Below are 17,076 nucleotides of genomic sequence, written 5' to 3' on the forward strand. Positions count from 1 at the left end.
GGAAATTCATCATTTCATCACCCGTATGTTTAATTTCTTATTTTATCTTCGTTTTATTTTAATAAATCGCCCTGTTTGTGAAGATATGTAAGTTTTTGATGTGTTTTAATGTTTTTGATATCTTGTGTTTATGTTGATGTTTTTCCGGAGTCGATCAAGATATTATCATTATAGGCGATCAATTGTTCCAATTCTTGATGACTTATTTTTTTATGAATTTCTTTTAATTTCTTCAAGATTTTTGTAATGGTTTCAGCTTGTTTTTATTGCGGATTTATGTTGGCTATAATAATTTTTGTGATATTTCAAGTTTTCTGCTGTGGATTTCCTTCGAAGAACCACTTGTATTCAACTATTACACATTTATTTGTTTCACTTTTTCGTGGGTTTGTAAGGTATACATATGAATAAATCGCTTATGTATGTAGCACATGCCACTTTTTTTTTGTCATCTCTACAAATTTACCCTTTACATTGTAACTGTTTTTATTCCGAGTTAATACAAAGATCCTTATGTTGATTTCAAAAACAAAAATCTGATTTGAGTTCGAATACGATTAAAAATTAATTTTTATATATGAGTTTTAATTTATACAATTAATTAAATTTCAATTTAAATATAGAAAAATATGACTCGAATCTATATAAAAAATTTAAATCTAAACTGGATTTGAGTATTAATATTAAACTCGAATAGAATTCAAACTAAAATTAAATTTGAGTTTAAAAACGATCTGAAAAATGAATCAACCTTGATTGGAGCCGTCTAAAAATCAGCCCAAATCTAATTCATGAACATATACATCCGCAATCAGTTGGCTAGTCATGTAGGGGCTATAGATTGATCCAAGTAAATTAAAAGATAATTAAAATTAAATAAACTAAAATTATTAAAAAAATAAGAAACAAAATTAAACTAAAATTTTCAATCGGAAATATATTTAATAAATCGATTTGATATATTTTAAAGTAGTATATTAACTAATACTAACATAAAATTAATGAATTAACAATATATATATATATATATATGAATATTGATTCAGTTCAATTTATTTAATTTATCAATTACACCAAACCGAACTAAAATAATAAGGACAAAAACCAAACTACATTATAAAAAATTAAAAAAAAAAACCGAATTAAATTCAATTTTCTGTTTCAATTCACAAGCCTAGCTACAAGATGAGGTTTGTTGAATTGATAAGATTTTTCTTTTGGACAAAGGTGCAATAGGACATGATCATTGTCCCTTAACCTAGCATTAACGATCATAGCATTAAAGATCATCTAATAAGATTATAGATTTATAAATAATTTTACCAATGCAAGAATGCTAACAAAAATAATCACATAACAATATGATCCAAAGGAATTAAAAATGCAAAAAGAAACCGATCAAAAAGAAAGAAATTAATCCAAGAATCACATAAATTGAAAGAAGAAAAAAAACTAAAAACCTATTAAAAATAACTTACATGATTATGTATAGTAATCATATATATACTGGGAAATTATTGTTAGCTGATGAAAGAATTTAATTAAATTTAATTGAACTTTCCAGAATTTTGGCGCACCGAACACGCAACCACCGTAGCCCACTGCTTCAATCTCATCTTCACCGTTTCCGGATCATCACCTAATTTTTCAATAATTCATCATCCAATACACATTAATCAAATTAATTAAACTTAAATAACTTAATTAAGCGTTAATTACCTGGATCAACTATTGAAGAAGAACTGCTTGTAGAGCTAGTATCAGACAATATTGAAGACGAAGACGAAGACCTAGACAAACTGTTACTGTACTGCTTATTAACAGTGCAATAAAACTCTAACGCCGGCAGAGTATCGATCAATTTCTGATCGGAATCACAGTTATCGAATCCAAACCCTAATTCAAAGCAAGCTTTCAGCTCGTCAAGATCATCGTCTGTAACACTCTTCTGTTTACGTTTGTTGCTGTAATTCATCTTTTTTCTAAGCCAAAGCTCCTCTCTCTCGGAATCTGGAGACCACGACATCTGCTTGTGGAGCGGGCGGAGCTGCCGCGGCGCCGGCAGCGACTGCTGTTTGTCTAACACCATAAAACGTTGCCGTTTTTGTTTTTGTGTGTAGCTTTTTTTTGGTTATAGAGAGAAGCGGGAGGTTTTTGTGTTTGAAGAGGTTTAGAACTTTATACGTGTAAGGAGAAATCGAGCTGGCAGTGGGGTCCACTTTTTACAGGGTTGGTGGCTATTACCCTATTTGGTGGGGTCTGGATTCTTTTTATTTTTATAAATTTAAATTATTGAAATTGGTCAATGGCTTGTCCATAATCATAATGTGTTGCCTTAATTTATTTTGTAACTTACAAAATTTGAAAGTTTAATTTTAAAAATAAAATAAAAAATTTATTGTATATTGTAATCATAAATCATATATTTAAAAGGATAATAACATAACGGTTGTGCTACGTTATTCGTGCAACAAACCAATGAGGTGTTAGCCGTATGTTAATATTTAATAATAAAAAAATAAATTAAAAATCAATTCTCTATAGCAAATACTCGTTGATTTATTATAAAAATGATATGCCATAACCATTATATGGAATAAACACTATGTTTTAAATCATGTAAAATGAAATATTTATAATTGAAAAATTAAAATTATATATGAGAGAGTGTGCTAGAGTTAGAAATTATTAATCGGAAACGGTAACTTTTTTTAATTTTTATATATAAAAATAAAATGAGAAAGAACAACTAAGATATTGGTTAGTTACCAAAAAAGCAATTAGATATATAATGATGTGTACTTTGCATAATTACCTATTAAGGAATAAATAAAGTAAAAATCTAACTGAGATTTGCAAAAAAAAAACTACTGAATAAACTAATTGGATAGTAAAATGTAATGTGTAAAATGTTTGAGTAATTATTGCAACGTTTTGTTACGTCATTCATTCGTGCACATACTAATGACGTTTGCAATGTTAGGATTCCTATTGGTAAAAGAAAATTTCTAATATCGTAAATGTTTATAGCCTTATTGTAAAAATGACATGTTACAACCACTGTTTGCGAAGAATAATCGCTCAAAACGTATATGGTTTATGCCGTGACCAGGAAGTTAACCTATGTCTTCAATGTTGATTTGTGGTGTGAATATGGGACAGCTTAGGAAGAAACTGGTTGGCCATAGTGATGACTAATATGGCTGTACGTTCTTGCTTTTCTCTATTGCTGAATTGGTTAGACATGTGCGCCACAGGCTAATTGAGTTGGCATATTTGATCCAGATAAGCAACTTAACTAACCGCGGGAGGACGAGATGGGTTTGCTTAAGAGATAAAATTTGTAAGAAAATCGGAGCTCAAAGAAAGTTAAGTTCGGACTATCGGGAAGTCGGAAGTGAACTAGATGATTCACATGTCATTTAATTCGGATTGAAAAGAAATACTTGTTCCGCCTCTGACTACAAAATGGGAGGAATATTCTTTAATATTCTTTTTTTAAAAAATATCAATTAAACTAAATCGACCTATTTAACCTATCATTTTACTTAATTTTTATTAATGCAATTAGTTTGATTCATTTAGTTAATTTAGTTTTATCACTAAAAAGTTTTGATTCGATTATAAAATTAATTCTAAAAATTAAATTAACCGAATTAATACAATGCAAGTCTCACGCATAGTGTTCCAAAATTTTGAGATCCTTACGATAGCTATGTATGAAAAATTGTGAGTAGGATTCAACTGATGTATATATGATATTTTTCATCTGAACTATTAAGATAGTTATATTATCCTTATATAACGGTAGTATAGTCCTTTGTATAAGACTTGAAGTAGTGACAAGTATACTTTCTCATTAAGTTAGTTAGCCTATATATATAGATGTACCTTTATTTTAAGGATTAAGGCTTTCTGATAGGAGTAGAAATACTCCTCTCTTTAGGTGTATTTTTGACTCGATAATTGCATATTTTGATTATTTTATTGTTGTTTTATTGTCTTATTATTATTTTGAGCGTTTTAGGTGAAATATGCAATTATAGCGAGAATCGGGGTGTTTTTGGTGGAATTCAGAAATTAAGGATCAAAGAGGATACGAGAGCAAAGTTGAAGAACCAAAAACAAAGTTTTCCAAGGCAGAATTGATAAGTATGCGAACGGGAATGGAGTATGCGAGCTCTTCACGAGCTAACTATTGAGTTACAGAAGCTACAACAAGAAAATGAGTAAAGAATTTTGGCCAAGTCAAGGGGTATGCGAACGCACACCCCCAAGGCAAAACGCACACTCTCAATTGAAAGAAGAGTGTGCGTTTGCACACTCCCTTGTGTGCGAACGCACACTACGTGCTGAATGGATTTTAATTGGACAAAAATGCCCCTGTTCGTCAGCAATCTCCAAACAAGTTTCGAGGGCAATTTTGAGATTTCATCACCGCTCAACCTAACTACATCAGCAACATTGGGAGCCGTATAAATACTAGACTGAATCATTGTAATAGGGTTGACGTAATTTTTGTATTACACAACAAACCCTAGTTTCTTAGTTTTCTATTCGTTTTCGCAATTGGATACATCGTTGATTATTATTTTCTACTGCAATTATTATTAAATTACTTCGAATAAGGTACGATTGATTTTAATTTTATATTCAGTATTCCATTTAATCTTAGAATGAGTTCTTTAATTATTGCTTTTAGTTATTCTATCATTATGTCTAGCTAAACCCTTCATTGGAGATTATCAATCAAAATTATGTCTGTTTAATTGAATTGGATTTATGGGATTTTGTTCTTGATGGGTTTTAGTTATTGTGCTTAACGCTTAGCCTAAACTGATCACTTAGTCTATGCCATTTGTTTTAGTTTTAGCTCGAGAGAGTAAAATTGGAATAGAACAATATAATTAAGAACGCAGGAGTTGATTGTGCGAGAGTGAATTAACGAGTGTGGGTTCTTTGAATTTGCTTAACAACCATTAAATCGATTTATACATAGGTTAATCGTTGTGCGAGAGTGAATAATTAACCTAGTATTAGTTAGTTTAATGCTTTTGCCTGTAATTGCTCGAGAGAGAATTTTAGGTGCTTCAGATTAGTTCGAACCTCATCAGAACAATATAATCCATAACCCGAATCAAGTAAACAGCATAACGAAAATTGATAATCCCTGCTTTTCCCATTATTGTTAAAACATCATTTAAATTTCAACTTTAGTTTACTTAACTTACAATCATTAAATTCTGTCTTTTAAATTACACAACGAACAAACTTATCTTTTCGACTATTCGAATCGAGTCTCTTAACTGGTTGTCTTTAGAGCTTTCTCTGTGGGTACGATATCCGGACTTCATAGTCTGTATTACAAGTTGGCTACGTACGCTTGCGTATTTTTACCAACACTTTCCCTTCTAATGTTAGCATCCATCTTCTCTCTTCTCTTATCAATGGTATTTGCTATTTCTCTCATTATTTTTATCATGGTATTAGAGCCAATTTCTCGATCTTGCCATTGATTTATCTCTCTGGTTGGCGATTTCTCTACTCGTCCCTCTAATTAGTTAATTTACTTTGTTGTTGATTTTATTGATATGTCTGAAATTAGAGATGATTTCATTCAAGCGGTTAGTGTTCATTTAGATGGTAAAAGTTATGCATATTGGAGTTATGTGATGAAAATTTTCTAAAGGGTAAACAAAAATGGGGTTATGTTTCGAGTGCCTTTTTTAAGCCTGAGGATAGTGCAGCTGCTGATTATGTGATTTTGTTAGATAAATGGGACGTGGATAATTCCAAGATCATTACTTGGATTAATAATTATGTTAAGCACTCAATTGGTACCAATTAGCAAAATATCTGCTATTATCTCGCTTGTGTATTGTGGCCGAGTTCATCTTATTTGGCCATCTTACTTTATCTCTATTATCCTTCACCCAAAACAGTACATTCGTTCATGTGGTATTCAGGGGTGTGTAGCGCCTGTCTTCATCGTGTTTCCGCTTTCCTTTGGATCGTCCATTTCTTCCATCATTTCTGTCATCCGACCTTTCCGCATATTGCCTCTCCGAAGGCGGTCTTTCTTCGCTCCTCCCTTCGTATCTACTGGAGATTTCCCTCTGACCGTCATCCACTCTAATTTGTGTGTGGGCGATGGTCATTAATGTTGTGAAGGACTTCAGAGATTTTGCAAGTAGCTCCTTAGATCGGAATTTGTGGTCTCATTCAACATTGCCGTGTACGCAATTTCTTGGCTCGGCTCTTCTATCTGCATAGCTTCTTTGTTGAACCGCTCCACATACTTTTGGAGGGTCTCTCCTTCCCGTTGCATTATCGCCAGGAGGTCGGTTAACAGCTTCTTTTGCGGAATGCAGGCCACGAACCCGGCTTGAAACAAACCAGAGAACTACTTGAAAGTGAGGACCGAACCTGGCTTGAGGCTCTGGTACCACTCTTGGGCTAGACCCTTCAATGTTGTTGGAAAACGTTTGCAAAGGACATGGTCCAAGTTAGTCCGGACGTTGATGACCGCCTGGAATTTATGCACATGACTTTTAGGACATCCTGTTCCATCGTAAGACTCCAGGTTGGGTGGGTATTTGAACTTCGTCGGGAATTCGTGAGCGATGATAAAGTCTGCCAGTGGAGAGTCACTTCGTAATGACATGTCGACTTCGTCGCACCTTATGCCGAGCCGGCCCATCACTTCGCGTACCTTTTCTTCCAAATTCTCCTGCTCTCCTTTGGATTTGGGTCCATTCTCCATCCCTGGCTCGTCGTCGAGTATGGGAATTGGCTTTGTGCTGAGGCCTGCTCCCTCTTCTGATTTCTCCAGCTGAGACTTCGTTTTTCCTCTATCTACTGGAACCTAAAAAATGTGAGTCGGCATTTTTTCTTGTGTCGGAGCTTGAGACTGTTGGGACATCGATTGCTTGATATCCTTCATGAGATTGGTTAACTCTAAAAAGACGTTGAGCATGGCTTGGCTGGATGTCGGGTCCTCTGGTGGAATTTTGTCTGTCACATTTGCCGGTGGGGCTAATCTCCTTCCAGCCTGCGGGTCACTGGTTTCTCCCTCTTCACTTCCTGGGGGGGAACAGATTCAAAGCAGGTGCATCTCTTGCTACTCCGTCTTCAATCACTGGTTGTATGTCGTCTCTTGGGGGATCCATTGCAGTTGCTTGGTTGAAAGAATAAGTTTTAGAAAAACCTGAAACAAAGTGTTCCACGCTCATCGCACCAAATGATACAAGTCAGCTATTCCGAGGTCTCCTAAGATCGCCTCTGAATAGTTTCCTGCACAATGAACAAATGAGCTAAAGGGTTTCAAGCAGGTGTTGCCTATTAGCCACTCCGACGCTCAAGTCAGTAAGGGTTTTCTGCTAGGTAATAAGTGTAAAGTATGCGTTTGGGCTGTGTGAATGATTACCTCCTTGAGCACCAGATTGGTCTTATTTATAGGCCCTAAGTAGGCCAGTTATCGTGTGCCAGATCGCGGCTGGTTTACACGATCTTCTAGGGAAGATGGGTCACGTTCTCCGGAAATCTCGCGTAGTGGGTTCGTGGGCAATCCGTTCGCCTTACGATATCAGGGTAAGTGGCGATCCTATGGACATGGCGATGTCTTCTAAAGGAAGTGGATTAGTCTTTTATGGAGGGCGAATGACCATATCGGCTTCGGGTAAATTGTGCATTAGACGAGATAGGAGTCCACTAGATTTCCTGGCGATATCACTCACCTTCTCGATCGAGACATGAAGAGAAAACAAGCAGGGAATTGGAAAAAGAAGCTTCTCAATCGGGAAGCTCATGTTTAATGAACTTCTCGATCAAGACATGAAGAAAACTCATAAAAAGATGAGATTTTGAGTTTAGAGCTTTTCTTGGAACATTTCCTTATTTAGCCCAACAAAGCTTGTACAAGAATGTTTTATATTTCATCTTTTGTTTTTGCCTATATAAGGCACTTTATCTCTCAGCTTTAGGGCATCACGTATTTTTATTACAACACTTTTTGTTAGAGGATTTTCTTAGGGATTAGAGCTCCATTGCTCTTTAATTTTCAGCATTTTTAGTTTCTCCCATTGTTGAACATTTTTTTAATGTATGGATCTTGCTTTTTAATGAAGTTTTCTCTTTTATAATTAATGTCTCTACTCATTTATTGTCTTCAAGAGGCACTTAATTCTTTCTCCATGTTTATTAATTGTTCATGGTTGTTTGTTGATTTTAACTTTACCATGAGTAGATAATCCCCTAGTTTGGGGGTTGGTATGAACTTATAATTGTTAGTTGACTAGGAATGAATGGAATGACTTGTTTACATGTTCTTATCATTGAATCTAATGCTTGTTTTAGATTGATCTCCTAAATCATGATTTGTGTTTGGTTAATGTATTGAGAGATGGTTAATTAGATAGACTAAATGATTAGGAACCTAAGTCATAGCACCGCGAGAGCGGGGCTAGGAGTTAGGTAGCCTTTGAGTTGAATTATTAATCGTTTGTTGATTGATTGATTGTGTTTAGTATCATGAGAGTGAATTAGGCATTAATTGATTGGTTGATTAGTAGTTTTGTCGTTCTTTGAGTCTCGAGATCGGAAATTGACGCTTTAGAAACAAATCGGTTCTTATTGTATGTCATGATATTCGTTATCATGATCTATATAATTATTTGCTAGTATCAACCCTTAAACGCTCATTACCTATTGTTAAATAGTATTACTTGTTAATTGCTTTTTATATCGCTAAGTGTTTTATTCAAGTTTAATTGTTTGTCTCGTTTAATTGTTAGGTTTGTTAAGTGTTTGTTTCGTTTTGATTCTTAAATCAATTTCAAACCTCGTTTTGTGCTATCCAAATTTAGACTTGCTAAGAAAATTCATTCTCATCAAGTCCATTGTCCTTGTGGGTTCGGCAACCCGAATTTATAGTCCACTTTATTACGAATTGCATACTGTATACTTGCGGTAAATAACCAACATAACACCAGAACTTGTACATCCATTTAACCATTAACCATATTGACCAACCTAATCTATGTTATGACTCTTAGGTTAATGTTTTCAATTCAATCATAGTAGTCACCATTCATTCCTCAAGCTTTAGTAACATTTATGCTTGTCGAATTGAATATGAGAAAATAAGAATCAAACATCTCATTTGCATTATTGAAGCAGCCGGAACGATCTTTCTCGGCCAATATACAATCTAACATCTAAAGAAACAGACATAAATTTTTTTAAGTTCCTTCTTTGCAAAATTTATGCTAATAGAATGGAGAATATATAAGCATTTTGGCCTTTGGAAAAAGAAAAAGAAAAACCATCGAGTTTCAGAATAACTGCAAACAAGGCCAATACTAAGACTATTAAACATGTTAAATTTCATGCAGTCATAATTCTAGTTCATTCAATGTAAAATAAAACATCTACTCCCTTCGTCCCAATAGAGTTGTCCACTTTGAGAAAAAATTTGTCCCAAAAAATTTGTCCGCTTTCAAAAAGTAACAACTTTTACACTCATTTTTCCTATATTACCCCTATTTAAAATCCACTAATGAGTAAATTAAAAGTAAATTGCTAGTGGACCCTATATTAAATAAGGGTATGACAAAAGATGTAAGAAAAAAATTTACAAAACCCATAACAATAATTACTTTTCTTAAACTATGTGATAAAGGCAAAGTGGACAACTTTATTGGGACGGAGGGAGTATATTATTTCTATATCTATTACTAATCTCAAAACTATTAACTGATTTTCCACTCTGTTTATAAGCATTTGAAATTAACTGATTTTCTCCTTGCATAAGTAATTTGGTACTAAAAAAACTGTGACCATCCAGCATAATACACTAGCCTATAGAATAAATCCTAGTAGAACTACCAAAAGTGAACAATTTAATTGTATGTAAAACAAATATGTTCATCTTCATTTTTTATAAAACCAAACCCTTTCACTACTTCATCAAAAAGAAGATCCCACATATGCTTGGTTCAATCCTAAACGGATTTATTGACTCTTAAGTACAAGAAATACAAATATCGTATTTAAGTATGTATTGACTTTTAAATTAAAAAAATACAAATATAATAAAATTATATCGAGGATAAAGCTTTTAGGATTGTAAAATACAAGAAGTGTCCAACTTTTTGGAACCACATCCAACCCTTTTTAAATATATTAGTGTCTCACGGCTGCCCTTAAATCAAATGCTAATGTTCAATCCAATCCGGGTGAGTAAATGCATGCAACGTCCTATAAATGGCAGTTGCTAGATAGGAATTATGTAACTCATAGAATCCACCTATAAAAAAATTGCACGCACTACCTAATATCTAAATCAGTATCTAAGAAAGGATGGAAAAGTATTTACAACGAATGTGATAGTAACGGCCACATCACGATTTGAAGTTGACTTCACAATTTTTTTACTATAAATAAGAACAATTTCATCGCCTCCTCTATATTTTCAATTTCATTAAGTATTTATATATAAAAAACTAACTATGTCAAATTGAGGAGAATAAAAAATTCAAAATAAAATATTTTAAAACACAAAAAATAGATCATATTAGAATAATGGAAACGATAATACTATTTTGTCAGCAAAAATTGCGATAATAGTAACTCAACAGTAAATACTTCATGCAGTTTCACACTTGTTCATTTGCACATAAGTTCTTTCGCTAATAGCATATACATATTGATTTTTCTTCTTTCGTCCACATCACCAAAGCTTGCAAAATTCAAAGCCATATTGAGAAATTGCTCACTAGTATCACATGACCAATGGTGATACAGAAGTAAACATGCAACATATATAATGTACTCCACTTGAATCACTTACCTAGAATCTCAGAAAATAAACATAGTTATTGATTTATTTAAACTAAATATTGATACAGTGCAATAATAGTAACATAGAAAAATAAATATGACTGAATGATATAGAATGTTGAGACTGAACAAGATGAGCAATTTTATGGTAAATTGATGTAGTACATATTAGGATAAAACTGCTATAGGATTAATTAAATGAATAATTTGAAGTTTAAGTCTGAATTTCAGCTTATTCCCTCTTGTGTAGAGAGTTCTCACTATATAGGAATAATTACAAGCTGATGAGGAGGCGATGGAAATTGCGATAATAATAACTCAACATTAAATAATTCATGCAATTTCACACTTGTTCATATGCACACGAATTTTTTAGGCTGGTTTTCAATTTGTAATTGTTAGAATTTCCCTATTATCTAATACATCCTAACAAAGAAAAATTAACAACTATAAAGTACTAAAGGAAAGAGCTGTATAAGGCGGAAAATCTATTAAATATAAGCAAAGAAATCAATAGGTATTAATTAGGCAATTAATGCCTAAATCAATTCCTTTGACATTTGTCATATTGCTCGAGACAAGAATTTGTCATATTGGTTGACACATAGCATGAAGTAGTTTATCCGTGGAATTATTAGTCTCGCTCCACACATCATCTTTATCGTTTATCTATAATGTCCCATTAACCTAAGAACAACAACTATTAGATGTAAATAGTTGCACAAGCAGATAATGGAATTAAATTCTAATATTTTCAATAATGTCGCTCAGAAACTGCAATAGAGGTTCAGGGGCGGAGAGAGAGTGGGGCGAGGTGTAAATAGTTGCACAAGCAGATAATGGAATTAAATTCTAATATTTTCAATAATGTCGCTCAGAAACTGCAATAGAGGTTCAGGGGCGGAGAGAGAGTGGGGCGAGGTGCAGCGGCCGCCCCACTCCTCCAGCAAAATCTCTCAAGCCGTGCTACTACCCATCGTCCCTTCTTCAGTCCGGCCGCCATTGATATTGCTGCTGCAACTTGAAAAAAGAAATTTAAAATAAGGAAGAAGATGTATAGTGTAGGTTTAAAGTTTTAATGAAAAAAAAAACAGCTGATATTCAACCTAAGTCGCTATATAATCATCTTTCTCTTTTTCCCTTTTAAATGGAAAACTCTAGCCGTCAAGAGTTTTCATTTTGTTTTTTGCTTCGGCTGCCGTTAATGGTTTATTTTTAGCCCTTTTTATTGCTTTAGAATAAAATAAATAGTCGACTTATTCATTTTTTTTGTTTTTGTTGGTAAATCTATCAACAAGCCGCATCAATTTCAATATATATACAAATTAAGAATCAAAGATATCAAGACCTTGAAAATGAAATAGTTTATAAACTATATTAATTTTTTAGTACCTTTATTACAACGATTGTCTTTCTTTACGAAAGTTTGTTGTCCTTTCTCTATGAAAGGTTTGTATTTTTTTATGAAGGGTTAGGTAAGTATTCTGTTAGACAGCGAAATATTGAATCTTATTATGATAGAATAGTTATGTAATTTTTTTTATTTTGTAAGGCGATCTGGTGAACAAGTCTTTACATTTTGTTCCATGTCAGGTCATTAGAAACTGTTATATCTTTCTAAATTCTTACACTTGTAACTACTTGATATTAATGGAGGATTATTTGATTCTAAAAATAATAATTTTAATGGGCCAAAATATAAGTTGGCCCTTGATTTTTCAAGATATTTTGAGTTAAAATCATAAATAGCCCTTTATTTTTTTTTATTTTTTTTTCAATGTGTATATCCTTTTTTTCTTAAGAAAAATTGAACCAAATATGTTGAATATCTACAAAAATTAAAATAGCTAAACGACATATTATTTAGCTTATTTATTTTTAAATACTGTTTATATAAAAACAGTCGAATGACATATTGTTGAGTCAAAATTTATTTATTTTTTAAATAGTGGAACGATAAAAGTTCCGCCCTACTTAAGTCGAATTCCTAGTTCCGCCTCCGCGAAGGATGATACATAGACCTCAATGTCCATCAGCAGATAAACTACAACAGAAAATAACGACTTAGTGCTTACACAGGAAAAAATTGACAAAGAAACACAAATATGTATATAAGTAGAAAAGTTGAACTTAAAATGCCTGTTGCATCTAGCCTATCTTCCGTATTCTCCTTTAATCTATTTTTCATAGTATCCAACATGTTCTTGTGGATACCTAATTGTAATTAACTACTTATTCTTTAATAACTTATTAACATGTATGTAACTGAGAGTGGTAAGTCATGTCATAATGTGTCATATATCCGTCTAAATATAATTTATTTTAATAAACCAGAATGATCCATTAAATTAATCGTAAATTTTCAAACATGACATATTTATTTAACAGTTTAATACGGTACAAACCATTTAATCATTGATAATAAATGTCATATAGATTATAGTTTACACAAAATATTAGTTAACTCATTCAAACTAAAATATATTTTAATAATCTCGCAAACTTATTAAACCTTAAATTAAATATATCCTTACATACACATCCAAATATTAATTAGTTTTGATTTCTAAAAATACAAAAATTTAGTTTTTTAATATTTATCTTACGCTTTTGTTCATACGGATATATTAAAATTACATATATGAGTTAATTCATGAACACAATTAATTAAATAGGTTGGAACATGTTTTTAAAAGGTTACATAAATTAAATCTAATTAAGCTATTTTTTTGTAATTTTAACGAATCAATTTGTCAATAATCCGGATTTAGATAAAATTAATTTAAATTTACTTAATTTTATATTACATATATATTCCTGCAGAGTTAGCAGCCAGTTGGTAATGGCTCCATGTTATGTGTTTTTTGTTTCTCAATCTAATTAAACTACAATCTGTGTTACCAATAGTCTCCACAAGAGCAAATCCCATTCTTAAAGTGATGAAAACGGTTAGAATCCCTCACAATAATCTCCCTCTCTGTAATTCTAGCTATATATTTAGTTGCAGTGTGACAATCACCACAGACCCTCAAGTTCTTGAAGATCCTAATCTGAGTTTTAGGTGGTGTACTGATGATTGCGTATGCAATTGCCAATCTCTCACTATGGCTCATGAGAATGTGTTCCTTTTCGTCTTCCTCGACGTCTTGCAACACGAAGCTTAAGTCCGGAACGTAACCGAGGATCTTCATTTTCGCAGTCAATTTGATTAACTCTTTGTATATCTCTTCATATTTCGGATGAGTTTTGTCGGCAGTTCTGAATACATCTACTTTATTGTTCACTTCGACGGAGCTCCATCCGGGAGTCTTCTTTAATCCCCTGTCCCTTGCTAATGCTCTCATGTTATCCGCTCCCTCCCATTTTCCTGCAGTAGCATATATGTTCGACAGCAGAACGTAATAGCCGGCATTCCCTGAATCAACCTCAAACAAACGATCCAAAGCATATTTTCCTAACTCGACATTCCCATGAATTCTGCAAGCGCCAAGGAGAACACCCCACATAGAGGCATCAGGCGTGATTGGCATATTTTTTATGAGCTTGTAGGCCATTTCGAGTTCACCAGCCCTGCCATATAAATCTACCATGCAGCCGTAGTGCTTCAAACTAGGCTTAATCTTATATTCTTCTTGCATCATATGGAAGTACCTTTGACCATCACTGACCGAACCACAATGGCTACAAGCTGATAATAAAGATACAAACGTTACATGGTCCGGTTTTACTCCATCACCTATCATTTCTCTAAAAAGCTTAAGCACATTTTCGCAGTGCCCGTGAATTGCATGACAAGATATTATCGCGTTCCATGGTACTGAATCCTTTCTATGCACTTCGTAGAACAAAGACATAGCGTCATCTAACTTTCCACATTTTCCATACATGTCAATGAGACAGGTCCCCACGAAAACATCCGAGTAAAGAGAATTTTTAATAACAAGACCGTGAATTTTCATGCCTTGTCGCAAGGCTCCAAGATGAGAATAGGCTGGTAGAATACTTACCCAAGTGCCTTGAGTTGGAATTACATCTGCACATTCTTCCATCAGGTTATATACTTCAATGGCCTTGCTTGCAAAACCATTCTGAGCATAACCAGTAATTAAAGTGTTCCATGATATCACATCTTTAATAGGAAGTATTTCAAAAACTGCTCTGGCAGAATCAGTAAGCCCCAATTTCGAATACATATCCATAATGGCATTTCCAATAACGGGATCTTCCACGAACCATCCCCTCCTTAAGACAAATCCATAAACAGACCTGCAGTTTGAATGATCGTTCAGTCGAGCAACAATAGAAGCTAAACTTACAAGAGTCAACAAATCAGGTTGCATTCGAACTCGGAGCATCTCGTCAAAGAAAAAACGCGCAGAAACAGCATCATTATTCTGCTCGTAAGCAGCAATAATCGAATTCCACGACACAATATCTCTAACCACCATATGATCAAAAACTTTCCGTGCAGACCCCAGACTACCAAACTCAGCATACATAGCAATCAACGCATTACACACAAACGAATCAAATTCCAGCCCGAGCTTTATAACCAACAAATGAATCAACCTTCCAACTAAAACATCCCTCAACTTTGCGCAAACAGAAAGAACACTCGCAGCAGCAAAACCATCCATAACTACCCCTTCTTTTCTCATCTCATCCACAACATCCACCACCTCTACAACGTTCCCATTCTGACAATACCCAGAAATCATTGCATTCCAAGCACCACAATCTCTCGTCGGCATTTCATCAAACAGTTTACGAGCATCACCAACAAATCGAAACTTCGAGTACATATGAATCAAACTAGCACCTACAAACACATCAAACTCAAAACCCAACTTCAGAACTAAACAATGCAACTTAATCCCATCAATGAGACTCCTACAAGCTTTAATAACAGGAGGAAAAGTATAAAAATCAGGGTGAAACCCTGATTTTAAAAAGGTATTAAAACAATGTAAAGCCTCATGGAAACAGTTTTTATGAACATAAGTAGCTATCATAAAATTCCAAGTGTACACATTTTTGTTTTGGATTTGATTAAATGTCTTGCAAGAGAGTGAAAGTTCATCAAAATATGCATAGAGATGGATAAGTTTAGCAGCAAAGTAAGTGTTTTGAGATTGCTCTGATGCCAATAGAAGAGTGTGAAAACACTTGGCATGGGCAAGTTTAGTGCAAGATTGAAAAATAAGATCAAAGTTGATGTCTTTACTGTCATTTTGAAGAGTATTTGGTGTAATTTGTAAAGAATTTGTTGATGTTGAAAAAAATGGGTAAAAATTAGATGGTAAGATTTTGGAAAAGATTGTTGCTTTGCAAGTGGGTGGCAATTTATTTAGCTGAAGGTGCAACATTTAAAGATTTTAACATGATATGGAGTGATTGACTGTGGAGCCAAAATTGATGGAAAATGGCAGTTGTTTTCTCATTTAAACGGATAATCTGCACTAACTGTTTTTTAAACTATCGTCTATAAACTTTATTTTTTTTGGCAGATATATAGAATCTCTATGCTGGAGTGCATACATCAACTAACCTCTATTTTTTTCATGCATAGGTCTAGCAAGAAGGTGGGCCGTAAATGAACCGAAATGAGCTGGTTTTTAATGTGTTTATGTTCGTGTTCATTTAAATTTTATAGTTTTTATGTTTGGATTCTTATGTTTGTATTCGTTTGTTTAGCTTTTAAACAACAAGTTCGCGAGAGCTCATGAAGGTACTGAACGAGTTCGTTTGCGAGTTAAACAAACAAATACGAATTTGACTCGTTTAATAGTAGTAGCTAAACGAACGAACATAAATCATAAAATACACGAATCCAGGTTTTCTTATTAACATTACGTAGTGTTATGTAATTTTATTTAAAATTAAGTAGTTTTAATAATTAAAATAATAGTTTATATGTAAATTTAATTACGAGCTAGTTTGCGAATTTTTAATCCAGCTCTTATACGAGTTGATTTGTGAACATAAATATGTCAAACATCATCGTGTTTCCGTTCAGTTTATTTAAATAAATAAACATAAAATCAAATTTGAGTTCGGGTCATTTGAAATATAAACGAACACAAATCAAACTTTTATGGAGCTGAAGACCGAGTTGAGCACCTGGGTTCGTTTATAGCCCAATGAATAAGGCAGAGAGGCTGATGCGACTTAAATCTCACGCGCATTGATTTTACCAATTCCAATTTCCACAGCCTCTCAAGCGCGTGTTCTGTTTCA

General features: G+C 33.5%; 2 protein-coding genes across 2 annotated transcripts; both read right to left on the reverse strand.

Moving 5' to 3' along the window:
* Positions 1–1,382: 1,382 nt before the first annotated feature.
* On the reverse strand, positions 1,383–2,163 carry LOC126660909 (uncharacterized). Its single transcript, XM_050354627.1, has 2 exons — positions 1,720–2,163; positions 1,383–1,639 (listed from the first exon to the last, which is right to left on the reverse strand). Exons 1-2 carry the CDS (start codon positions 2,087–2,089, stop codon positions 1,548–1,550), a joined length of 462 nt encoding a protein of 153 aa, XP_050210584.1. The 5' UTR covers positions 2,090–2,163; the 3' UTR covers positions 1,383–1,547.
* Positions 2,164–13,588: 11,425 nt separating this feature from the next.
* On the reverse strand, positions 13,589–16,394 carry LOC126659615 (pentatricopeptide repeat-containing protein At4g33990). The gene has a single exon (XM_050352918.2). It carries the CDS (start codon positions 16,203–16,205, stop codon positions 13,737–13,739), a length of 2,469 nt encoding a protein of 822 aa, XP_050208875.1. The 5' UTR covers positions 16,206–16,394; the 3' UTR covers positions 13,589–13,736.
* Positions 16,395–17,076: the final 682 nt, after the last annotated feature.

Source organism: Mercurialis annua, linkage group LG8, assembly GCF_937616625.2.
Source record: "Mercurialis annua linkage group LG8, ddMerAnnu1.2, whole genome shotgun sequence".
Taxonomy (NCBI): Eukaryota; Viridiplantae; Streptophyta; class Magnoliopsida; order Malpighiales; family Euphorbiaceae; genus Mercurialis; species Mercurialis annua.